General features: G+C 38.0%; 1 protein-coding gene across 7 annotated transcripts in view; it reads left to right on the top strand.

Moving 5' to 3' along the window:
• Positions 1–27,258, top strand: part of LOC105486013 (replication factor C subunit 3) — a 701,449-nt gene that overhangs the window by 51,608 nt on the left and 622,583 nt on the right. The window contains exon 8 of one of the 7 annotated variants that reach the window (XM_071081650.1): positions 13,415–17,075. The exons of the other annotated variants lie outside the window; for them this stretch is intronic. Within the exon in view, the coding sequence (XP_070937751.1) occupies positions 13,415–13,517 (103 nt within the window). The 3' untranslated portion in view covers positions 13,518–17,075. Of the gene's footprint in view, positions 1–13,414; positions 17,076–27,258 lie in introns of those variants that run through there. 7 annotated transcript variants of the gene reach the window in all.

The raw sequence follows: 27,258 nt of genomic DNA, 5'->3' as shown, positions 1-27,258 counted from the left end.
GTGCTTCTGGGTGCTAGGTTGAGAATAAATGTGGAATCCAGCAAGGGCAGTGGCTAGTGTCAAAATCCTGGAGGCAAGAACAGGAGGTGTCTGGTGGTGGTGACACTGAGTTCTTACTGTCAGCAGTGGTGGCCACCAGAGGTGGCTTCCTGACAAAATGTTTCTGGTTCCCTGCTGTTCACTCTACTCTGGTCCTGCCCATTTTCTCAGCCGAATTCTCTGGCCTTTTTGCTGATTGAGTTAACGACACAATATCCTTTCAGCAAATGCCTTTTCTGCTTCATTAAGTTAGTGACATTTGGTCTCCATTGCTTGTAACCAAGAGCCTTGACCTTTACAAGACTGATGCATGGATAACATTTGATTTCTATCTAGGGACAGGGAACCAAAAAAATTGAGAGATGTATATAAAACTGTGCAGATTTTTTTTTTGTGGGGTGAGGGGGCATGATTGTTGTTTTTTGTTTATTCAACTGCTTTTTTTCACGAACAAACTTAAAAATATAAAAATGGAATGACTATCAGTAGAAAGTAAAATTCTTTTCAGGAAGATTAATGTTTATCTGCAAAGAAAGATATTGTTGAATGTCTCTTGTGCCATCTGTTCCCAAAGTTCTCCCTTCTGTCTCACCTGCAGTGTGAGTTCTTTGCCTTTCTTTTCCTCATCTAGTTTTGCTACTGGATGGGGCTGGCCTGGGAAGTACAGGGGAAGGAGAAGTGAATGCTTCAAATCCTGCAGGGAAAGTGGGAAGAGAGACAAGGACTTCATTATTCAGGCCTTTTCACATTGCGAGAGTTAATCTTTTCCTAGCATATGTCCAGTGTCTTAATGTGTTAAAATAAGGTTTATCACCTTCTTAACTTCAAGTCATATCCTAGAAGGCCTCCATTGGATTACTTAAGCCTTCAGAGGCTGAGCAAGTTCAGCAAGATGGTCAGTGTAAAACACCTGACCTTCTACAAGTTTCGGAGAAAGAAGTATACCAGTCTAGCTCGCTTATCCTCGTTTGGTGGTTCCACAAAGGGAACGAGCAATCCTTGGTCAAATGGACAGAACACCATGAGTGAACTACTGTCAGAGTTGCTAAGTACCTAGAATCTAGTTCTTAAATGTGTGCTCGGAATATTTTGGATTCTGTTTTGATTTTGGTGAAAATCCTCATAAAATCTGACAGATTGAAAGCAATGAACAGCTCAGCCTCATAAAAAATCGTTTGCATGGAACTGGTGAAGGGCAAAGCATTGCCTGGCTGTCTTCAGCTCAATTCTAGTGCCAGGTGCCTGGGTGGGCTTGTTTATTCAGAAGAAATGAAACATAAATTGGCGGGATCCGTTTAATCCATTTAATTTTCTCTTGTGTGTACAGAATGGGGACGGGTGTGAAAAGTGATCTATTTTGTTGGAAAATTCAAGTCACGTGACATCTCAATGATGGCAAAATAAGAAATAGCTGACATCATGTTTCTAAATATACCACATTTTGCAACAGCTACCTGGAGCAAAACCAGAAAGGTTGAGAAGGCAGAATAATGACTTTTCGTCTCTGGAAGGCATCCATGTTCAACAGTCTGTCAGGAAGAGAGACAGGTGGGGCTGGCTCGCCACCTGGGGTGAGGGCTGCTGCAGGGCTTTTATTAAAATTATTGCACAGGAGTGGAGAAGATAAACACTCAGTGGGTGCAGTGGAACAGCCGGCCCATATGTCTGGCCAGAACTAAGATCTTTCTCTAAAATAAACCTACTTAAGGTAGCACCATTTTTTTTTTTTTCCAAAAAAATCTTGTATACTAGTCAAACAGATCCCAGGTTTATAAATACATTTTATATGCCTCTATGTCTTCAGTACCAATGTCTGGAATTTATTATCTGGCTTTATCATTGCTTGAGGTATAATAGGGGAAGGAGAATATAAATTAAAATTGAGAATATCATCACGAGGACAAGGAGGATATTGATGTAAGTGTCTCTGTGCATTTCACACTGTGTCCCCTGTAGACCCTCAGAGTTAGAAGGTGGAACCCTCTGGTATATGGTAAATCGAGGCCCAGAGAGGCAGTGTCACTCATTTAAGATTACACAGCTAGTAATGTCAGAGACAAAATTGGAACCAAAGTGTTCTGATTCTTAGTCATTTGGTCTTTGTAACTAGAGAACAAAGCTTTGTACTTGTATTAGTTTTACATAGCTGCCATAACAAATAACCATGAATCAAGTGGCTCAAAACAACTCACATTTATCCTTTTACTGTTCTGGAGCTCAGAGTCTGCAGTCATTCTCACTGGGCTAAAGTCAAGGTGTCAGCAGGGCTGCTTGCTCCCAGAGGCTCCAGGGAAGAATCCATGTCTGTGCCTTTTCCGGCTTCCAGAGGCCCTGTGCAATCGTTGGTTAATGATCCCTTCCTCATATCCCTCCAACTTCTTGCTTTTATCATCCCACCTCCTGACTCTGGCCCTCCTGCTGCCCTCTTCCAACTACCCTTGTGATGACATTGGCCACAGCCAGCTAATCCAGGATAATCTCCCACCTCCAGATGCTTCATTTAGTCACATCTGCACAGTTCCTCTCATCATGTAGGGCGACATATTCACAGGTTTCAGGGAGCAAGATGTGGACATCTTTGGAGGCCATTATTCTGCTCGCCACATCCCTCTACCTTGTATTAGCGCCTCTCCCGTTCTCTGAAAACAAACAATATAGAAGGCAGAAGAGATTTCTGCATACTAAACCATGTAGTAACATTTATGTAACATTGGGGCCATTCTCTTCACTTGGCACAGCACCTTTGCCACTCAGTCTCCCTGACCTCTGGATGAGTAGGAGGGCCAGTATCCCCACTATTTTACAGATTAGTAAAAGCAAAACACTTAAGATTTTGGTTCAGTTAGAGACTGTGGTTCAGTTAGAGTTCTTAAAGCATGCCTGCTTGTACCAAGTAGTATTTAGTAGTACTCAGTGTTTATAATAGTATTTCAAAGTCCTTTGGTTCTTAACTCTTTTATTAAGGTTCAGACAGGAGGTTGCATTTGTTTCTTCAATTTTTTTTGTTTTATCCTTGTGGCGAGAGATAAGAGAACACTTGCCTAATATCTACTTGTTTGTTCGACTTCTTGTCCCTCGGCTGTGACAAAAGGCAGAGTGTGTGGTAATGAAAACTTATTCACAATCTTAAATATGATGTAGGTGGCTGAATTGGAAAGGGAGATGCCCATTACCAAAGGCACTGGAGGGGAGAAGGCCTGATTAGTGCTGGAAGGTCGCCAGCCTGGAGAGTTCAGACACGTCTGTGCTACTCACAGACAGTGCAAACTCATCGCTCTTGGAATTTAATTCTTGGGAAATGATTGAAAGAGGGAGTAAAAATATTTACAACTTATATGAACTTTACCAATCTCCAAATATTCTGAACACTTGGCATTATATTTTATTAAAAATAAACGGCCAGGTGCAGTGGCTCACGCCTGTAATCCCAGCACTTTGGGAGGCCAAGGCAGGCGGATCACCTGAGGTCGGGAGTTTGAGACCAGCCTGATCAACATGGAGAAACCCCATCTCTACTGAAAATACAAAAGTAGCCGGGTGTGGTGGCACATTCCTGTAATCCTAGCTACTCAGGAGGCTGAGGCTGGAGAATTGCTTGAACTCGGGAGGTGGAGGTTGCAGTGAGTTGAGATGGCACCACTGTACTCCAGGCTGGGCAACAAGAGCAAAATTACCTCTAAAAAAAGAAAAGAAAAGAAAAGAAAAAAACCAAAAAAACCTCCCAAAAATACATAGTAGGCACTCGATAAATGTTTAAATGTTTGCAGGGTGTTAAATGAATGAGTGAATCATTGGTGATTACTTCTATCTGAAAAATAAATGAAGAACGTTTTCATTTGGGCTTGTATGTTTCCTCTACATTCAATGATGACTTAAAGAGCCAATTAACTTTTAAAGCTGGGCTAAACAACCTAGGCCTGTGACTAGAAGGGGCTAAATTTGGTTTGTTTAGGAGACAAAATTGAGGGAAAAGATTTCTCTGAACTTAATAGGATCCTCGAGAATGTTTCAAATATTAGCAAAGAAATTTATCGTATCAATCCAATGTCTCAGTGACCAACTCTACACCTCCAGGCTTCTTATATGCAGTGGAGTGGAGTGGGGGGTGCCAATTTTAGAGGGGGTTGTGGAGTCCACAGACAATCATTGAGTCAGAACCAACAAATGTTTGAGCAACCCTCATGTCCCAGGGCTTTTTAAAGATATTATTTCATGAAATTCAACAACTGTGTGAAATAGATGTTGCACCCATTTTACAGATTTAGAAAAGTTTGAGGAAGATTAAGTGACCTGATATAGTGGAAGATTAAACTATTCCAAAGCGCCTGTTTTTCAATTCCAAATACTCTGCTGTTTTGACTTCACTGTGCCTTATTATTATACCGGAAATTTCTGTTGGGCAAAAGGACAGCAAAGACATCCATGGAGTGTCTGAGAAGTGAGGTCATAACTTTGATACAGCTTTGAAACATTTTAGGGTAACAAACAGAGAGAGGGTATGTTTAACTTTTGGTTTTGCAAAGGGACATGAAAGCAGGCACTCTAGACTCTGGTGCCTTGAATCTTGGGTCCACTGTTTACTCACAATGAGACTTTGAACAAGACCCTTCACCCTCTTTTGCTCCATCTCCTCATCTTTAGGATGGGTGTGAAAACACCTACTTACCAGGCCCTTGTTGTTGATGATGGTAAATAGGATAGTCTATGTGATGTGCTCATTTCATGGCTCACAGGAAATGCTCTGGTAACTGCCTGAAATAATTACTTTGAGGACGTCATAGTCCTGTAAAAATGTTTATTCATTTTAATCAGAGTTAGTCTTCCTTTAAGCATCTTTCTTCTTTAAATAGTCTAAGATTCTGAAGTTGTAGATTATTATTTGGGGGATGAATCGACTTGTCTGTCAAAATTTAATGCTTTTGTATATAAAAATTTTCACTCTAATTCTAATCTCTCTATAAAACTTTAATGTTATTGCTCTTTCTCTGCAACATTTTCAAAGCATCCCACTTTGGGAATAACTTTATGCGCCATCATCCTCTTCTGGACCTCACATAAAGAGAGAAGTTGCATGCTAATTATGATTAGTCCATAACGAAATGAGCTAAACAACAACATGCCATCATTCTATTCTGCCACACACTAATCATAGCTCAATTATTAACAAACCCAACTGTGACAGCAGAGGCAGCGTGATGGGGACACTGGGCCAGATATGCCACTCACTAGCTTTGTGCTTTTTTTTTGGTACAGAGTCTCACTCTGTCATCCAGGCTGGAGTGCAGTGGTGCAATCTCGGCTAACTGCAAGCTCCACCTTCCAGGTTCCAGTGATTCTCCTGCCTCAGCCTCCTGAATAGCTGGGATTACAGACATGCGCCACCATGCCTGGCTAATTTTTTGTATTTTTATTGGAGACAGGGTTTTGCCACATTGGCCAAGCTGGTCTCGAACTTCTGACCTTGGGTGATCTACCCACCTTGGCCTCCCAAAGTTCTGGGATTAAAGGCCTGAGCCACTGTGCCCGACCACTAGCTGGGTTCTTCTCCAAACTATCTGCTTTCTCCTTCCATCTGAGCTCTATGATTGGAAGTAGGCTGTAAATCCAACTGAGAATGATTCAGTCCATGAGGAAATATATACCTGGAAAATGTCCTTCCAGATGGTAAACCTAAATAAAATCCTTTGCTCTGTAATGGAAGTGGACAAGGCAACTGGCTTGTCTGGTTTAAGTGACTCACTTCTGTTTAGAGCCATATATTCAGGTTGATTCCCTTCCAACTATTTCTCCTGCTTTGTGTTAACTAACCATGGGAAACATTGAACTTGGAGATGGGATCTCATTTTTATTTTAATGTTATCCAGTGCGCGGAGTAAGGATCTTGAAAGTCCACCTGTGCTTTCGGTATTGAAAATGCAGCAGGGGATTAAGACTTTACGTGGCGTCTTCCAAAAGGCCACAAGATGGGGATGTTACTCCATACACTTAGATCTTTTCATTCATTCTGCAAATAATTATTGAGTACCTACTGTGTGCCTGGCATTGTGCCACGCTTTGGGAATACAGTGATGAGTAAAACAAACCTTGCTAATGGAAGTTATGGAGTCTCATAGAGAAGGCAGATGTTTGAAGGTGGATTTATTAGCATACTTACTACCGTGATGACAAAAATAGAGGGGGGCAATAGGAGTGCATAGTACATAGTAGGGACCCTAAAGCCACTTTGGGGAGGGCCTGGAGAGAACTCATGGAAGATTCCCTAAAGGAAACAGTATCTAAGCTGAGACCTGCAGAATGACTAAGCATTACCTAGGAGCAGTGCTGCAATCTAGGCAGAAGAGTGGCACGCCCAGAGACCCAGCAAGGAAAGCAAACTTGGTCCTTTAAAGAAACTGAAAAATGTTAAACTTTTCATTTAACTTTTCAGAAGCCTATGAGTAGATAGAGGTAAAGAGTTGAGGCTGGGCCAAACCAAGAAGGGACTTGAAGGCCACATACAATCCTGAGGACAGTGGGAAGGCAAGTCCTCTTTCACTCACTTGCCTACTTGAAAGGTGTTTCTTACCCTCCAAGCAGCACGCTCCCAATTCACCTCAGGTTTCAAGGCTCAGGGGCCCCTTAGGATATGGGCACTGATCCACTAAGCCTGGGTTAGGAGCCTCTCCTGGGGTGCCGTTGCATGTTATATGCTTCCTGTCAATCACTCATGGAGCAACTGTCACTTACAGACGGGACGTGTGCTCAGCTGACCGAGGTTTGAGTACTGCTTTTTGGCTCGGTGGCCTTGGGCAGATTCCTGGCCTCAGTTTTCTGAAGCTAATCAAAGCAGCCCTCTGAGAGGGTTTTGTGAAACAATTTGAAAGTGTTTAGTATAGTGCTGGGCACATGTTTCACAAATGTTAGCTGTTGATTTTGATTATCCTAAGCGTTAACTACTGATATCCATTATCCTGGATTGCAGCTTCTTTATCACTTGTCTGCTTCTCCTATTGTACCCAAAGATTCTTGAAGACAGGGACCCTATTTTATTTTATTATTTCACTTCCCACTCCTACCACCATGCCTGGAGTAAAGGAAGTTTTGATCAATAGTTACCCAATAAATGAGCATACCCAGCATATTCAAACAGTTTAAACAATTAGCTCCCAGGTGATACAGCTGAAGATACAGCTGCTAGAGAAGCCCTTCTGTGGTCTGTCCTGTCAGGGAATTGGCAGATAGGATCTCCCTGAAGGCAAAAAGCACCCCTGACTCAATTTTAATATCCTTACTTTATTTTTCAAAGTTTTTGTTGATGATCCTTATTTTAATCAATGTTCATTGCTTTCTGAATTTATTGAGTGGTTTTATAAAACTCATTTAATCTTAAAAACCTTAACTCAATGAGAGTATTCATATTTTTATCTTAACCCATTTTAAATAGTTTGGAAACGTGTTTAGTAGCATATAAAGCCCCTTTTACTTGAATTTTAAAAAACTGAGTCATAGTTTATTTAAATTAATATAATCACAGACATTTGGGAACAATGTGACTAGCGATTTATTTTAGAATTTCTAACACATGAGAAGGTATTGAACTGACCTCCAAAAATGTGTCCATTTTTTCGTAGTTGAACGAGCATGGGATTATAAACGAGAGGTTGGAATCTACTCTTGGGTTTGCCTTAAATAAATTTTGCAGCATCGGGAAGTGGATTTTCTTTGATGAACCTCTATCTTATCTCTGAATTTGGCCAGATCGAGCTAGATTTCAGCTAATGTTCTCTCTGAGCTCCCAAATCCCATGGTTTGCTCTCTTTCTGTTCAGATGATAAACCAGTACACTTTTCGCAAAAAAAGCCTGGTGTCTATATAAATGCAGTGGATGAAAAGTGGACACTGATTTCTCTTCTCACTATAACACTTTTATTGCAATTCTGCTTTCCTGGGGAGGAGGCAAGATACAGCTGAAAGCTACTATTTATTAATGGCTTACTAAATCATGCTAAGTGCTTACGTGCATTATCCAATTGGATTCATAGGAACTTCATGATATAGGTAGTAGTATTATTAGCAGCCACATTTTTATCTGTGAGAAGGCTGAGGTTCAGAGAGGTTGAGTGACTTAGCTAAAGTCACACAGCATTAAGGAGTAGAAGCAAGCTGATTACGCAGCCCACTGTCTTAGCCATTATGCTGTATTGACTGTTTCTTATAGAGGGTCTGCTCTTTGTCAGGCTCTGTGGTAGGCAATCCACAGGCATTCTTTCATTAAATGATCACAGTGCTCCTATGGAGAAAATCTCATTAACTGCATGCATTTTCTTTGTAAGAGCAGTGAGAAATGATAGGACCAAGGTATATTAAGGATAATTAGAGCTCACAAACATAAATAGGAAGAACCTGACGCTTTGATATGGACGCTGTTTAAGGAATATGAATGCCATTCTACATGCTATAGCTTTCCTCTGGCTTAGACTGTTTGTCATTATCTATAAAGCCAGCCACTGCTTTGTTTGATTTTTTTTTTTTATTCTGGCATTAATAAAAATGAAAAGTTTTTATTATGTTATTATATAATGTTTAATATATAAACATTATATTATAATGGATTATAAACATTTTATAGTAGATTATAATAAGTTTATATGTAATATATAATATATGGCACTTTGAATTTTTTAAATTCTGAGATTAAATAGAAAATGAAAAGGTTTTATTATATTATATAATATAGTTTATATAATATATGAGTATGTTGTTATAATGGATTATAAACATTTCCTATAATGGATTATAATAAGTTTATATTATATATATTTATAAATATAGTTTATTACAATATTGTGTAATATAGGCTATTATTATAGCCTCTGCCCTCAAGAAATTCAGGTTTCTACTCAGGACTGTGAGATCTTGTCAAGTTAGTAACTTCTCTGACTCTGAGCTTTCCATATCTACAGCTATACAATGAGTATAATTCCTGCCTGTAGGGCTGTTATGATTATTAGGGACAATATATGCATCTGTAACAATGCCAAAAATAGAAAAGACACTCAATAAGTAGTAACTGCAGTTATTTTTATTATTGTTCTGTATTATTATTGTTCTTGATCCCACTAGAACTTTTTGATATCAAGGGACATGTCTTTGTACAGTGCTTTTCAGATAAGAAGCATACGAAAATATTTTTAAATAAAGTAATTTGAGCGATGTCCAGTGGTTATACATCCTTTTCACTGACAGGACTAGTTAGGAGGGACCAATTACAGTTTCCACAAGAACCCATGAGATTAACGAGCTTTGGAAATGAGCTCTGGAAATGGATGTGAAGTGCGTGTACCTAAAAGGTCAGAGGAGGAGGGATGGTGAGGATTTGGTGATGGGCTGGAAATGGTGAGGGGTGGAAGAGGGAACGAGTCAAGGATCACTGAACTTTCCAGCTTGAATGGTTGGGTCAGGAAAAATGTGACGAGGAGCAGGTATGGGGTAGAAAGGAATTCGAATAGTTCAGTTTGGGATGTGTTGAGTTTGAGGTGTGTGGAAGGCAGCTGGACACATGGGTCTGAAGAGATGGAATGTGGCGGATCTCAGAGGCTCTGAGAGTGGACACAGGCTATTCAGGGCTGTTGGCAGGTTCATTCAGAATAGATTTGCTGGAAGAAACTGACCAAGAAATTGTCTATTATTTGCATACCAGCTTCCATGAGCTTACCTGCTGTTTGGTTTCTTCTGTCATCTATCAAAACCTTTCCTTTGTTTATTCATTTTTGGCCTTTCCTACTTTTGTCAATTCCATGTTGCATTTTAACATTGGCCTTTAAAGCTTCGAGAAAACCCTGTCAGTTCATAATGTGAAAATTTCAGGCAAGCATAAAAGGGGATGAGTGTGCGAATTTTCAGAAGGTTTAGAAGTGATTTCTTAGCACTTACTAAACCATGATCTTTTGGTACATATGAGAACTCTAGGTTGTATTTTAGTATAGGTCCCTACAAATTTCTTCTCATCCCAAATACGTTAGACCTAGTTTACTACTTTGATGCTAAATTCAGTGCTTTATTTTCTTATGTTTATTGTCTGCAGAAACATATTAAACCAAAAAAATGACACATGGGGTTAAAAACTCATAACATAAATCTCAGTGACTAAACACAATATAACAATTGTATTATTGCTATTATAAATGAAATTACTCCCTAATATAAATTATGAATTTCCTTTTCTAATGTTCTTAAAGATTATATCATTTCCTTGCCCATTTCCTTAAGCAAAATAGGCTAGCTAATTTTATCCTCAGTCATTTCCAGGCAAACAACTGTACTACATTAGCAACTCTATGCTTGGATACTCAGCTCAAGGCCTGCTCTCTTCCTCTGCAAACCTTTCTTCCATTCACTGCCACAAAGTTTTACAAGGCCAATTTTGAAGCTTCAAAGTCTAGGAGAAAAAATAAAAACAAAAACTAAAACAAAAAACTTCCGAGACTTAAAGTATCACTAATACTTTTACAATCTACTTCCCCACAGCTACCAAAATAAAAAAGAAATAAAAAATTAAATAACCAAATAAAAGTTACATCAATTATATTGACTTTTAGGAAACCTCTCTATAAGATTCCTATTGTTGCTGGAACAAATTACCAACAAACTTAGCAGTTTAAATCTACATATTGCTTATCTTTTACAGTTCTGGAGTATAGAAGGCCACGCTGATTTTGAGCTAAAACCAAGGTGTTGGCAGGGTTCTGTTCCTTTCCAGCCATGGCTTGAGTCTTTTGCATATTGCATCACTCTGACACTGACCTTTCTTTTCCCCTTCTCTTCCACTTTTAAGGGACCTTGTGATTATATTGGGACTGCCTAGATACTCCAGAACAATCTTTCCCATTCAAGATCAGTTGATTAGCAAACTTGATTCCGTCTGCTGCCTCAATTCCCCTTTATCTTGTAATACAAAACTCATTTATAGGTTCTGAGGATTAGGACATAGCATCTTTGGGGCATTGTTATTCTGTCTGACACACTTCTTACCATATTAAACATATATTATGAGATATTAATAGTCATAAAATCTGATATGTTTATATAAAAGACAACAGGATTCTAATACAGTCAAATTTTATGTACTTGTGCTGAAAAGTAACCTAATAAATGTTAAGTACAGCATTTTGGATGTAAGGTGCCCACTGAGGAGTGGAGTACTGAACTTAGGTGACACTGTGGTGTGAGTGGGGCAGGAAAGGATCGGAAAAGACAAATTAGTGAGTCATTATGGGTTGCTCTAGGCAATGCTATTCCATATAACTTTCTGAGATGATGAGGGTGTTCTGTATCTGCACCATCCAATAAGGTAACCATTAGCTACATGCTGTTATTGTGCCTCTGATGTGTGGCTAGTGCAAACGGGGAACTGAATTTTTAATTTTATTTAATTTAAATCTCAACAGCGGCATGGTGCTAGTGGCTACTGTATTGGACAGCACAACTCTAAAATCAAGACCATGGTAGATCAACTCTGAATACCGCCTTACATTTTAATTCTCTGAATGGAAATGTGTGTGTATAGGTGTGTGCATACAGATGTGAATACATTATAAGATGTTAGTGGCTGGGCGCGGTGGCTCACACCTGTAATCCCAGCACTTTGAGAGGCAGGGGTGGGCAGATCACAAGGTCAGGAGTTTGAGACCAGCCTGGCCAATATAGTGAAACCCCATCTCTACTAAAAATACAACAATTAGCTGGACGTGGTGGTGGGCACCTGTAGTCCCAGCTACTCGGGAGGCTGAGGCAGGAGAATTGCTTGAACCCTGGAGGCAGAGTTTGCAGCGAGCCAAGATCGTGCCGTTGGACTCCAGCCTGGGTGACAGAGCGAGACTCAGTCTGGGGAAAAAAAAAAAAGAAGATGTTAGTGATAATCAGAACTCTGTGGGTTAATATTTACTTTATAATATATGACAAGATGACAGTTTAAACAAAATTTAGTAAGCTGCTTCATCTTTATTATGGAAACTGATATTAACATATTTTTAGATGAAATTTAATGGTCATTTTGGTTCATGCTGATCAACCAAAGCTACTCCCTCATTGGAAAATAGGGGCTAAATAAGAGTCAGTAACTGTTTCAGGTTCTTAGGGCATGAGAACATTCATTCATTAGTTCAGCGAACATCATTGGCACTCTAAGTCCATGGCATTGTTGTAGGCTCTGTGTGATGAGCAAAGATAAATAAAGCACAGTACCTACCCCCAAGATGCTTATACTGTCAGGAGGGATAGAGCTTCGTCTTCCTGTCCACCACATTCTTGCATCATTCTGGCTCACCTGAATGTCCCAATGGACCACTCACTTGACTCTTAGGCCTCGCAATTCCTTGACCATCTCATACTCAGACCTTTACTTTCAGTAGGATCTGTCCACTCATCTCCTCTCTGGGGCTATTTCGAGGGTCTGTCATCATCAGGAGTCACTCCATCTTCAAATCAGACATCCTGTTCACAACCTACACCCTCTCCTTCCCTCTGTCCCTGTTCTTGTCCCCCTCATGGCTGCAGTTCTCTCAGCCCCGTGCTTTCCTCTGCCCATCAGGCTTTGATGGTTTGTACTTTCTTTCCTTGCTTTTGTTTACCTCCTGACCTTGAACATGTTCTTCTGTCTACTTAAATGACCTTCAGCTGTCACTTGAATGTTTATCTGCTCAAGCTAAACGCATGGCTAATAGGAGCATTGTGGTATAAAGAGCCCTGAATTTGGACTCAGAAGTCCTGGGGTTCAAATCTCAGTTTGGCCTTTTACTGGCTTGAGGGTTTTAAAAAATAAGTGTAAATTATTTAACCTATTTGAATATTAGCTAACTTCTCTGCAAATTGGGGGGAATTTTTTGTTTTGTTTTCATTTTTTAATTTTGAAATAATTTTAGACTCCCAAAAAGTTGTGAAAGTAGAACAGATAATTTCTTTGTATCCTTTTTTCAGCTTCCCCTGATGTTAGCATCTTATTTAAACATAATGCATTATCAAAACCTGAAAACTGGCACGGGTATAATATAATGCTATGAACTAAAGTATACACCTAATTCCAATTTCACTTATTTTTTATATGCATACATGTTTGGGAGGGGCATATATAGTTGTGTAAAACTTTATCACACGTGTAGATTCATGTAACTTCCACCATAGTCAGGATGCATAACTGCTATGGACTGAATGTTTGTGTCCCCCCAAACCCACCAAATGCATCTGTTGAAACCCTAATCTCCAGTGTGATGGTGTTTGAAGGTGAGGCCTTTGGGATGTGATTAGATTATGAGGGTGGAGCCCTCATGATGGGATTAGTGCCCTTATAAGAAGAGACAGAAAAGGGTTTGCTTCCTCTCTCTCTCTCTCGGTCTCTAAGCCTGCCATGCGAGGGTACAAAGAGGAAGCAGGACCTCACCCAACAATGGACCTGCTGGCTCCTAGATCTTGAACTTCCCAGCCTCCAGAAATGTGAGAAGTAAATGTTTGTGGTATAAGCCACCCACTCTTTTGTGTTTTTGTCAAAGCAGCCCTAAGACAGCAACTGTTCCACCACCACAAAGAAACTCCATAAAACTTCTTTCATATTCACACTTTCTTGAGTGACCACTAATCTCTCATCATTCTAATTGTGTCATTTTTGAGAATGTTTTATAAGTGGGATCATACAGGGTGTATTTTGATTTGCTTTTTTCACTTACCACATTGCCCTTGAGATCCATCCAAGCTGATGTTTGTATCCATTTTTTTTCCTTTTGGTTGCTGAGTAGCACCCCATTGCATGGATGTTCCCGTTTGTTTACGCATTCATGTACTCAAGGACATATGAGTTACTTCTAACTTTTGTGAACTACATAAAAAGCTGCTGTGAATGTTTGTGCACAGGTTTATGGGCAAATGTAACTTTTCATTTCTCTAAAATAAATGCCCAGGCATGGAATCGATGGGTCATGTGTGTTATAATGGAAGTAACTGATTAACAAGCAACTATATACCTTAAAATGACCATGCAAAAATATTGGAACTCTGTGAAGTCAGATTAATTATATTTTGTAGCAGTCCAATCCAGGAGAGAATATGGACATAGAAAATGAAAGAAACTTGAAAGTGAGTGTTTAAAATTGCATAATTTTTTGTTTGTTTTTCCCTCATAATTGAAATAATGAAATATTTCTCACTTTTCCTTTAAAGGTTATTAAAATGCTACATCAAGGGCAACATGACAGACCCTTGAGGTGATGGAACTGTTTTGTATCTTAACTATGGTGATAGCTATATTAATCTATGTATAACTAAAATTCCATACACACACACACATACACACAAACACACACGTAAAACAATTGGGGGAATCTGAATGAGGCTAAAGGATCATATCACTATCAATATCCTGTTTGTGACATTGTGCTATAGTCATGTGACATATTACCATTGGGAGAAACTAGGTAAAGGGTACGTGGATCTCTGTATTATTTTTTAACAGTGGAATGAGAAGTTACCATTATTTCAAAAATAAAAAGTTATGTTTAAAAAAGCCACATGGATACATATGAGAGAACAATACACACTTGGGCCTTTCAGAGCATGGAGGGTGGGAGGAGAGAGAAGATCAGGAAAACAACACTAATGGGTACTAAGCTTAATATCTGGGTGATGAAATAATATGTGCAACGAATCCACATGACAGAAGTTTACCTATGTAACAAACCTGCACTTGTACCCCTGAACTTAAAATAAAAGTAAAAAAAAAAAAAGCCACCTCCACCATTTGCTTTATTTCTGGGGTTTTTCACCAATGTGTAGCCTTTGAATAATCTCTGAATATTCAGAGTGCATATGGCACAGTCAAAAAGCTCAACTGCCTATCCTGAAACATCGTTTGTTGAGCAACTACACAAATGGATAATTTGCATGATCAAAATGTACTGAACCACCTATAACTCAGAAACATGACATTCCACCCTTTGTTCATCTCATTCTTTTCAAGGATACACGATAGCATCTTAGGCAAAGTCTATTCTCGACCTCTCCCATTCTTTGGATGCATACTACCGAGTTCTACTTGATTGGGTTCTGTGCTGACGAAAGTGTGCTTGCTTTGGAGAAATTTTATTTTCACTTGTCTAATAGCTAATTCTTCAAGTTGGGAAATGAGGTCAGGTAAACATTTAGCCACAGTCCTGAATTATAGCTATAGATAGTGGGAGCTGTTTAGAATCTAGCCTGATTTAGAAGAGCAGTCTTTGAAAGCCCCAGAATGAAGTGACCCAGTTATTCTCATTTCTACTATGTCTTCAAATGCACCGTCTTCTGAATTGTCTCTGACTGTCAGAAATATGCTGGAGATGAACTGTGTGAGGGTACCAACCCTGTTTTGTTCATAAAGCATTTCTCCCAGCAATCTATCCAGCTGAACTTTGTAATTACATCCAGAGCCCGCTCACCATGGCGACCGCGGCCACTCTATCGAATATTAAATCTATTGATCTTGAGCACAGAGTCCATCTCAGTTTTCAAATGGCCCGTGCAGTCTCTTTCCCCAGGGCTGAAGTATATCTGAGCGTCTTATGGGTTTCCAAAGGCTCGTCTTATCTCTTGGCACAATATGTTCTTTTGACTTGCTGGTGATTTTGTTATTTCATGTGGACAGATGCAGACCAGAGGAAAGAAAAAGAGAAAGGAGTCCAAGGAATGTACAGTTCTTGCTTTTCAAGATCAGCTTTTCCTGTGCTCCATTGCTCTCATACCCAGGTCATTTCCTGAACTCCTCGACCTCTTTGTGTGAGAGCCAACTCTTTTATTTCTCTCAGACGCTGCACCATGCTGGGAAGAGGCACAGTGGGCTCCTAGAACAAAGAGTGCCCTATTGAACAGAGCTACCTTTGAGCTATAATGAAAAATGCCCACAAAGTTGATTAGTTGGCCTTGGGCTGCACTAATCAGTTTGAAACATGGCAGAGTTTAATGCTATGTTATAGTATCAAACTGCATTCTAGGGTATGGAATTCTATCATGGTATCACATTATATTATCACATCATAGAATAATATCATACTATGAAAATATAAATATTTGAGACATCATAGGAAAAAAACTTGATCTAATAGTCAGAATACCATGAACCAATTCCGGGCTTTCTTTAAAAAAAAAAAAAAAAACTTGCATAATTTTAAGGAGTACAAGTACAGTTTTGTTACATGTATATACTGTATAGTGATAAAGTCTGGGCTTTTACTGTAACCCTCACCTGGATAATGTACATTATATACATTAAGCAATTTCTCAGCCCTCACCCCCTCCTCCCCTCCCAGCCATCTAGGTTTCATTATTTAATTATTTGCTAGCTGTGTTGCTTAACTTTAACTCCTTCTTGGCCCACCTCTGCAAATAGAAATTAAGTCTAATTATACTGATCTCAGAGGTATCTTGATAGAATAAAACAGGATGTTTAGCTGAAGCATACTACTCTTGAGAAAGTAAAAGGAAAAATAATTATCTACTACAAATTATTAACACCCAAGTGCAGTTTTAAAAGAAACAGACAAAATAACCTTAGTATTTGTCAGAATATTTGGTTCTGGAGACCAAAAGTCATAATCCCTTTTTAACCTTTGAATAGTCTGGAGCCACTGTGAGTTGCCTACGCCAGAGCTCCACGAGCCATCTTTTCCTTCCTAGTAGACGCTGAGTCACATAATTGAGATTAAAGACATTACTTACTTCCTTTTCCAATCTCCCTTGCAACTAATGATGGTCATATGATAACTGCTGGCCAGTGAGACATACGGTAGATTTTCTGGGTGACTGCCATGGACGACTTTTTCTCTCTTAAAAAAAAAAAAAAAGTCTTTTCATCTGCCTGACTCCCTTCTTGTAATTGAATGTGGTCAACCTGAGACTTCGGAAAGCATCTTTTGACCACAGGGTGATGAGCCCAAGGATAGAAGCTGCATGTTGAGGACAGAAGTAAAATGATGGAAAAAGCCGGGTAGACATAGCCACATGCCTAAACTATGCTAGAACCACTTTTTTTTTTTTTTTTTTTTTTTTTTAGATTTTAAGAAAATAAAACCAGGCCACACGTGGTGGCTCACGCCTGTAATCCCAGCACTTTGGGAGGCCGAGGCGGATGGATCACAAGGTCAGGAGATCGAGACCATCCTGGATAACATGGCAAAACCCTGTCTCCACTAAAAATACAAAATTAGCCGGGCGTGGTGGCACGAGCTTGTAGTCCCAGCTACTTGGGAGGCTGAGGCAGGAGAATCTCTTGAACCTGGGAGGCAGAGGTTGCAGTGAGCCACTGCACTCCAGCCTGGGCAACAGAGCAAGACTCTGTCTCAAAAAAGAAAAAAAAAGAAAAAGTAAAAAAAAAAAAATATCATTATTTAAGCCAGTCTCTGTAGTATCCTGTTTTCTTGCATCTGAAAGCATCCTAACTGATGTATAAAGAGTTTCTTCCACTGGCACACAAGTTCAGGGGGCACCATTACATACAATGTGAATTGTGCTCCTTGGGTTTCTGGAATAAAAGAACTGGTAGTGATAATGAAAATTTTGTACAGTAAAAACTATCCGTATCTCATATAGCAGATTCCTGGAAAATACTGATATTTTTCTCCATATGGATTTGGAAAAAAAGATGTGTGATGAAAACATTCATTGATAGTAAATATTTATTTTAAAGGAAATCTTAAATTTGTATTACAAGATCATACTTTCTTCATGCCAACTCTTACTTTTCCTGCATTTGTTATTCGCAGCTGAAAGACGAGACTGGACTTAACATGATAACACGTAGCTTCAGTGATTCAACACATCACTGGACGACGCAGTTATGTTCACTACACTGTGCTTAGTAAGACAATAATATAGACATTTTGAGGAACATTTAGAAGTCGTAAGAGTTGAACCAACAGGGCCGGGCCACTTTTTAACCTTTAGTAAGATTTTTTAGCTCAATAACTCTACAGGCTGGTTGATAATTCAAAAATTTGCAAATTGAAAATTAATTTACTAAGCAAATATCCTTTTCAAAAATTTATTTTTAACATTTTCTTTATAGTTGACACATAATAATTGTACATGTTTAGAGGGTAGTGTGATGTGTAAATGCATGTGTACATTGTATAATGATCAAATCAGGGTAGTTGGCATGTTTACCACCTCCAACCTTTATCACTTCTTTGTGCTAATGGACTTTCAAAATCCTCTTTTCTAGCTATCTTGAAATATACAATGAATTGTTATTAGCTATAATCACCTACTATGTAATAGAGCACCAGAAATTTTTCTTCCTTGCTGACTACACCTTTGCAACCATTGATCACCCTCTCCTCCTACCCCAGGCTCCCTCCTCTTCCCAGCTTCCGGTAACCACTATTCTACTCTCTACTTCTATGAGAGCAACCTTTTTAGATGCCACATATGAATGAAACCATGCAGTATTTGTCTGCCTGTGCCTGGTTTATTTTAAATTCTGTATATATACACAATATACTATTACTTAGCTATAAAGAAGAATAAAATCCTGTCATTTGTGTCAACATGGATGAAGTTGGAGAACAAAGACATTTTGATAGCCTACTATAGATTATGTTCTTTTTCTGAGTGCTAGGGATATATTGGTGGTCAAAAGTTTCAAGGGTCCTGACTTCATGGACTCTCTATATTTTATATATGTATTTATTAGCACTTTGGTGATAATGGAGATAATGACTCTCTTTATGGTCAGGAGCAGCCTTATGACCTCCTGTTAAAGTCCCCGAGGGTGTTTCAGTGTATAAACTGTGTGGTGTGGGTAGGGTCCCAGCTTTGACTTGAGGCTTGCATAACCCTTGGTAATATGTCACCTCAATGGAACTGTTGTATAGCAAATGATGTTAATTTATGAATTCAGTCATTTGGCCAGAGCCTACACCAATTTTCCGTTTGTGCCGATGGTCTAAATTCAGTTCCATCCATGCCCAGAAGCAATATCAGAGCTCATGTATGTGCCATTACTACCCTATATGGGTAGTTCTGCCTTATCTGATAATAGCAATGTTAATCTGACTTCATTAGACTAGAAGGGATTATATTCCAGATACCTCACAATGGTGACTTGGATGCCATTGTATCGACCCAGTATGATGAAATGAGCAAAACAATTGCTCTAAAATGGTTTAGCAGTTTCCCACCTCTCTTTGGAAAATCTATGAATCTTGGGACCCTAAAGGGTTTTATCATTTACTATGTTTGTGTCAGGCATTGTGCTGAGCTTAGTTATATCATCCCCTTTAAGCTTACTACAAACTGTTAAGTAATCTTATTGATGATGAAACTGAGATGGCTTCACCGTCTTATTGATGATGAACATTGGCTCCAAGACCTTAGGTTACTTGTCCAAGGTCACACAGCTTGTAGGTGGGCCAGTTGAGATTCAAACTAGGCCAATGGGATTCCTTAATCCATTCCTATTCCTTTTATACCATGTTTTCTTCTAGATATATCAATATGTAAAATTAACCTAATTTTTAAAAAATGCAAATGTCATAGGTAGGAGACAGAATATTATTGGGTATCAATCACATACCTCATGAAATAACGTAAATTTTGTGTTACATATAATTTAATTCACATACAAGGTGAAAAATGTTATAATTTTCAATAATTTTTATCTTTTTAGTCCTTCTAGGTCATCATTACTTAAAATAACTAAAGACTCCACCACGTTTAGTGGTTGTAAAAAAAATAGTAAACTAAGCATCTTTTACAATCTTGCTTGCTAAGTCTGATATTAAATATACAACTAAGAGTGGCAATGATATTTTTAAGCTTCATTATGCCTTCAAAATACTGGCAGAAAATCATAGTAGGAATTCTAATAATAGAAATAACTCTACCAACCTTCGTTTTAATGCATTCTTTTTATTCATATGCCAGGTTCCCTAAAGGTTTTATCTTGAGGTGTTAACAGGGAAATCTGTCACCAGTGGAGGACTAAATGAAGTCACAAGTCATATAACAAGCAGAGCAGACAAGTAACCTTCACATGGATGCTTAAGAAAATACTGGCAGAAACCCTGATAAAATAAATTTGCAAATAACTTGAAGACAAGAAGGTACTTAGCAGATAATGACTAATGTGTCCTACTTAAAATCAAATCCTTTTAAGCTAATCTAATATGGTAGATCAAGGAGAAATGATAGATGTATTTTATCTTGATTGCAACAAATCTTTTGATTATCTGCATATTACACCCATCAATGAACAACAACAAAATAAGTGACCTAAGCACACAGTCAGTTGGATTATAGCAACTATATAATATCAAACATGTGGATGAAAATACCAGATGTTCTACTTCTACAATGTCAAGTATATATGTATAAACACATACCACATATAATCTCATAAACACACAATAAATACATAAAGAATACATATCTATTTGCATCATATAAATGTGCTTAAAGTCCTATGTCCCATATATTAGGAATAAGAATAGTTGTGAGAACTTTCACAGGAATGCAAGGAAAATTATCAAGACATCCGAAAATAATTTCTAGGCACAGAAGTTAAATTATCAGGATGATTCAATCTGGAATAAAAGCAGATTAGATATAATTTAATACCATTATTCAACTGTATCTACATAATACCAAAATAACCAAACAATTTGGTCAGATAACTATCCAAGTAAGTCAAATGAATGTTTTAAAAATCCAGTAACTCCATCATCATAACAATTCATATCCTATAAATGTATTGATTTAGCTTTGAGAAATAGCTGAGACATGTGAAATACAGAAATTTGCTGTTCCTTAGGGAGCGTTGCCTTGAATGAAGCAGGTAAGCTAAGCTTAACTAAGACAAAACTTAGAGGAAAGTTGAAGAAAAGATCCAAGAGAGAACATGAAAGGCAGAGCTCCAGAAGCCAGAATAACGGATGTGGGTCCCTCATATGTCAGTAGAAGGTTTCATCCAACTGAAACTGGAGGGCCTAAGACTTAAAGAAAGACAACCTCAGCCTGAAAACATCTTATATTCTTTCTGCTCCAAATAAAACTGTAAGTATTCCAAAGCTGGGTATTTGTGCCGTCTCATTTCTGTTTTCCTACTTCATTCTATCTCTATTTTCTTTTTGATATTCCACTTAAGATTGTTACCTGACCTCATCCAAACACCTGAGGCCTATAATTCTCGAGTTAGTGTTTTTGTGTCTCCCAACTCCCAGCCATTACCACCAATCACACTTTCTTTTTTTTTTTGAGCCGGAGTCTCGCTCTGTCGCCCAGGCTGGAGTGCAGTGGCCGGATCTCGGCTCACTGCAAGCTCCGCCTCCTGGGTTCTCGCCATTCTTCTGCCTCAGCCTCCCGAGTAGTTGGGACTACAGGCGCCCGCCACCTCGCCCGGCTAGTTTTTTTGTATTTTTCAGTAGAGACGGGGTTTCACCGTGTTAGCCAGGATGGTCTCCATCTCCTGACCTCGTGATCCGCCCGTCTCGGCCTCCCAAAGTGCTGAGATTACAGGCTTGAGCCACCGCACCCGGCCCACACTTTCACTTATGAACATTTTTTCTTTACTTTCAAACCTCAGGCAGTTCCAAAATGGCAGTGTAGAAGCAAGATGGCCTCACTCCACCAGAGAAAACCAAAAACACATAGACAGCACCAAGATTATCACCAGCAATGTCTCAGATCTCAAGTACAAAAAGGAGACAGTCCCTGGGGCCACAGAGAAATGAAAAATCTCTGAGAAGGCTGTGAGATAATTGAATTTCTATATCAGCAGTGCCCCTCCTGTCCAGCACCAAGTGCACAAAATATTTCCCTCCTTTCACAATTTCTACACTCAAAAAAGTGAGATCAAGGTGGACAACCAGATTTTCCACCATCTTGGGAGCCTTGGCAGGAGACCTGTCCCTGCCTTAACTCATGGAAAGCATGTCAAATGCCAGAAGGTAGAATATCACTGAAGAGAGGCAGAGAGAAGGGAAGGAGGTGGAACTACCATCCCCAGCCCTGGAAACTCTGATCTGTAACTTGAACAAAGGAGATGCCAAATCAGAGTGGTTGTTCAGCCGCACCACACCATTGAAGGTGGTGATTCCACAGGACCCCTGGGCATGAACCCTTAGCCAGCCTTCCCACACTGCCAGGATATCCCCTTTGGGACCCCCTCTTTTGGGACAGGCAGTACCCCAATTATTTACTAGAGCCTAGGTGAACCTTGGATGAAGGAATCACCAAGAGACAAAAAGGTGGCAACAACCTAGCACTGAAGAATCTCTCAGAAAATATATCTAATAAAACCAGAAATATCCAGACAAAGAATACTGAAATAAATAAATAATTCTTTAACACAAAGACATACACATACATTCTCAAGAAAAAAAAAAAAAAAACAGCAAGCAGGATACCATGACCTCTTCAATAGACAGAGTAAGGAACCGGTGCCTGACCTCAATAAGAAGGCAATATGTGAGCTCTCTGACCAAGAATTCAAAATAGCAGTTGTAAGGAAACTCAGCAATCTCCAAGATAACACAGAAAATCAATGCAGAAATTTATCAGACTAATTTTATGAAGACTGAAATAATAATAATAAAAAGAAACAAAAATTTGGGAACTGAGAAATACATTTGCTGAATTGAAAAATTTATTAGAGGCTCTCAATAGCAGAATGGATCAAGCAGAAGAAAGAATCAGTCACCTCAAAGATTATTTGAAAATATGGTTAGGAGAGATAAAAGAAAAAGGAATTAAAAAGAATGAAGACAAAGGACTAATATTCAAAATCCATAAGAAACTCAAATCAGCAAAACAATCCCATCAAAAAGTGGTCAGAGTACATGATAGACATTTCTCAAAAGAAGATGTACAAATGGCCAAAAAACATATTAAAAATGCTCAGCATCACTAATCATCAGGGATATGCAGATTAAAACCAAAGTGAGAAACCACCTTACTCCAGCTAGAATGGCCATTATTAGAAAGTCAAAAAACAATAGATGTTGGCATGGATGTGGTAAAAAGGGAACGCTTATACACTGCTAGTGGGAATGTAAATTAGTGTAACCACTATGGAAAACAGTATGGATATTTCTTAAAGGTCTGGATATTTCTCTATTTCTAAAAGTAGATCTACCATTTGATCCAGGAGTTCTACTTCTTGATATCTATACAAGGGGGAAAAGTCATTATATCATAAAGACAGCTGCACACATATGTTTATTTCAACACAATTAATAATTGCAAAGACATGGAACCAACCTAAGTGCCCATCAACCAAAGAGTGGATAATGAAAATGTGGTATATATACACCATAGAATACTACTCAGCCATAAAAAAGAATAAAAATAATGTCTTTTGCAGCAAGTTGGATGGAGCTGGGGCCCATTATTCTAAGTGAAGTAACTGAAAACCAAATACCACATATTCTCACATATAATTTGGAGCTAACCTATGGGTATGCAAAGGCATACACAGTGGTATCATGGAATTTGGAGACTCAATGGGGGAGAGTGGGAGTGAAAGGAATAAAAAGCTACATATTGGGTACAAGGTACACTACGCAGGTGACAGGTTCACTTCAGTCTCTAACTTTGCCACTGTACAGTTTGTCTGCGTAACAAAAAAACCACTTGTACCCCAAAAGCTATTGAAACAAAAATATATATATATGTATATAATTTTTAAAAAGTTTCTATTCTAATAAAAAATGAAAGTATAAAATAGTTTAAACTCAAACAAAAAGAAAACTTTCCAATAAATAGATGTAAATATACAGGTATAAGAACATTAGAGAACACCAAATAGTTTCAACCCAGGTAAGATTATCCCCAGGGCATATAATAGTTAAAATCTCAATGTTCAAGGACAAAGAGAAGATACTAAAAGCAGCAAAAGAAAATAAGCAAATTGGTTAGGTGTGGTGGCTCATGCCTGTAATCCCAGCACTTTGGGAGGCTGAGAAGGGTGGATCACTTGAGGTCAGGAATTTGAGACCAGCCTGGCCAAAATGGTGAAACACTGATTCTGCTAAAAATACAAAAAGTAGCCAGGAGTGGTGATCCCCAGTTACTTGGGAGGCTGAGGCATGAAAAATCACCTGAACTCAGGAGGCAGAGCTTGTAGTGAGCTGAAATTGCACTGCTGCACTCTGGCCTGGCCGACAGAGTGAGACTCTGTGTCAAAAAAATAAATAAATAAAAAGAAAAAATGCAAATAACCTATAAAGAGGCTCTACCATCTTTTTCTCTAGCAACAGATTTCTCAATGGAAACCATATAGGCCAGCAGGGAGTGAAACTGCATTTTTAAAGTGCTGAATGAAAAACCCTCTCATCCAAAAATACCGTATCTAGCAAAGCTATCCTTCAAATATGCAAGAGAGATAAAGTCTTATTGAGACAAAAGCTGGGAGAATTCACCACCAGTAGAACTATCTTACAAGAAAGTATAAGGGATTTCTTCAACCTGAAAGAAAACAAAAAAATTCATGTACAAAAAGAAAAGAAAAACAAAAATAAAATTTGAAGATATAAAACCCATGGGTAAAATTAAGTACACGTAAAAATCCAGAATACTCTAATACTGTAACTATAGTGTGCAATTCACTTATAACTCTAGTATGAAACTCAAAAGACAAATATATCAAAAGCAATAATAGCTATAGCAACCAGTTAAGAGATAGACAATACAAAAATATGTAAATTGAGACAAAGAAGAGTCAAAATGTGGGGGAATGAAGTTACACTGTAGATTTTTTTTGTTTCTATTCTTTGTTTCTATTTTTTGTGTGATCTAAGATAAGTTGTCGACGCTTTAAAAATAACTTGTTATATATATGAAAATTTTTTGGTAAGCCTCATGGTACTCATAACATAAAAACCTATAATAGAGTCACTAAAAATAAAGAGCAATGAATGAAAACATACTGCCAGGGAAAAAAATTACTTAACCATAAAGGAAAAGAGTAAGAAGAAAAAAAAGAAAGAAAGGAATTAGAAAACAAACAGAAACTAAGCAACAAAATGGCAGTAGTAAGTTCTTACTTATCAATAATGTAAATAGAATGAATTATCCAATTAAAAGGCATAGAGTGGCTGAAGGGATAAAACAAGACCCAAGTATATGCCGCCTTCAAAAAAACTCACTTCATCTATAAAGGCACACATAGACTGAAAGTGAAGGGATAGAAGAAGATATTCCAGGCAACTGGAAATCAAAAAAAGGCAGAAGTATCTATACTATATCAGATAAATAGACCACAAATCAAAGACTGTGAAAAGAAGCAAGGGAGTTCACTATATAATGATAAAGGGGTCAATTCACCAAGAAAATACAATTATAAATATCTATGTACCCATCAATAAAGCCCAAGCATATATAAAAATATTAATAATAGCCTGTATCAAAATATCTTATGTACCCCATAAATATACATACCTACTATGTACTCATAAAAATTAAAAATTTAAAAAACACTAATACATCTAAAGGGAGAAATAGACTGTGATACAGTAGAAGGAGGGGACTTTAACACACCACTGTAGTAATGGGCAGATCATTCAGACAAAACATTTTTAAAACCTCAACCATCAGAGTTTAACTACACACTAAACCTAATAGGCCTAACTGATATTTACAAAACATTTCACCCGACTGCTGCAGAATACACATCCTTTTCATCAGCACATAAAATATTCTCTGGAATAAACCATATCTTCAACCATTAAACAAGCCTCAACAAATCCAAAAAAGTAGAAACCACAATGGAATAAAACAAGAAATCAATTAACGAGGAATTTTGGAAACTACACAAACGTGTACATTGAACAACATGCTCCTAAACAACCAATGGCTCAATAAAGAAATTAAGAAGGAAATTTAAAAATTTATTGAAACAAATGCAAATGGAAATAAAGCATACAAAATCTATGGGATACAGAAAAAGCAGTGTTAAGAGGAAAGTTTATAGCAGTTTATGCCTATATCTAAAAGGTAGAAAGCCTTTAAATAAACAACTTAATGATGTACCTCAATGTACTAGAGAGGTAGAACAAATCAAACCTGAAATTAGTAGATGTAAAGAAATTATAAAGATCAGAGGAGAAATAAATGAACTTGGAACTAAAAAAAATACCAAAAATCAACAAAACAAAAAGTTGGTTTTTTGAACAGTGGAATCAGCAAAACTGTAGCTAGACTAAAAAAAAGAAAATCCAGGTAAATAAAATCAGAAATGAAAAAAGTCATAAAAACTGAGACCTCAGAAATACACAAAATCCTTAGAGACTGTTATGCTATTATGAGCAACCGTAGGCCAACAAATTGGAAAAGCTAGAAGAAATTAATAAATTCCTGAACATACACAACCTGCCAAGATTGAACCATGAAGAAATAAAAAACCTCCACAAATCAATAACAAGTAATGAGATCAAAGCTGTAATAAAAAGTGTCCCATCAAATAAAAGTGTATGACCTCATGGTTTCACTGCTGGATTCTACCAAACATTTAAAGAAGAAATAACACTAATTCTACTCAAAGTAAACTCTTCAAAAAAATTGAAGAGAAGGAAATACTTTAAACTCCTTTGAGGCCAGCATTACCCTGATGACAAAACCAGACAAAGACACGATAAGGAAAAAAAACTAAAAAAGAACAAAACTACAGGCCAATATCCCTGATGAACACAGAGGCAAAAAAATTCTCAACAAAATATGAGCAAACTGAATTCAACATACATTAATAAGATCATTCACCATAATCAAGTGGGATTCATCCCAGGGATGCAAGGATGGTTCAACATACGCAAAGCAGTCAATGTGATACATCAACAGACAAAGATTTAAAAAATATAATTATTTCAATAGATGCTAAAAAAGCATTTGATAAGATTCAACATCCTCTCACAATAAAAAGCCTCATCAAACTGAGTAAAGAAGAAACAAACCTCAAAGTAATAAAGCCTATATATGACAAACCCACAGATAACATTTTACTGAATGGAAAAAATTGAAGGCTTTTCCTTTAAGATCTGGAAAAAGACAAGGATGCCCACTTTCACCACTTTTATTTAACATAATGCTAGAAGTCCTGGCCAGATCAGTTAGCCAAGAGAAAAAAGTAAACAGCATCCAAATTGGGAAAAAGAAGTTAAATTAGCCTTGTTCACAGATGACATGACCTTATACTTAGAAAAATCTAAAGACTTCACCAAAAACTGTTAGAAC

Source organism: Macaca nemestrina, chromosome 16 (assembly GCF_043159975.1).
Source record: "Macaca nemestrina isolate mMacNem1 chromosome 16, mMacNem.hap1, whole genome shotgun sequence".
In the NCBI taxonomy this organism is placed as follows: Eukaryota; Metazoa; Chordata; class Mammalia; order Primates; family Cercopithecidae; genus Macaca; species Macaca nemestrina.
This window is presented reverse-complemented; position numbering and strand designations above follow the sequence as displayed.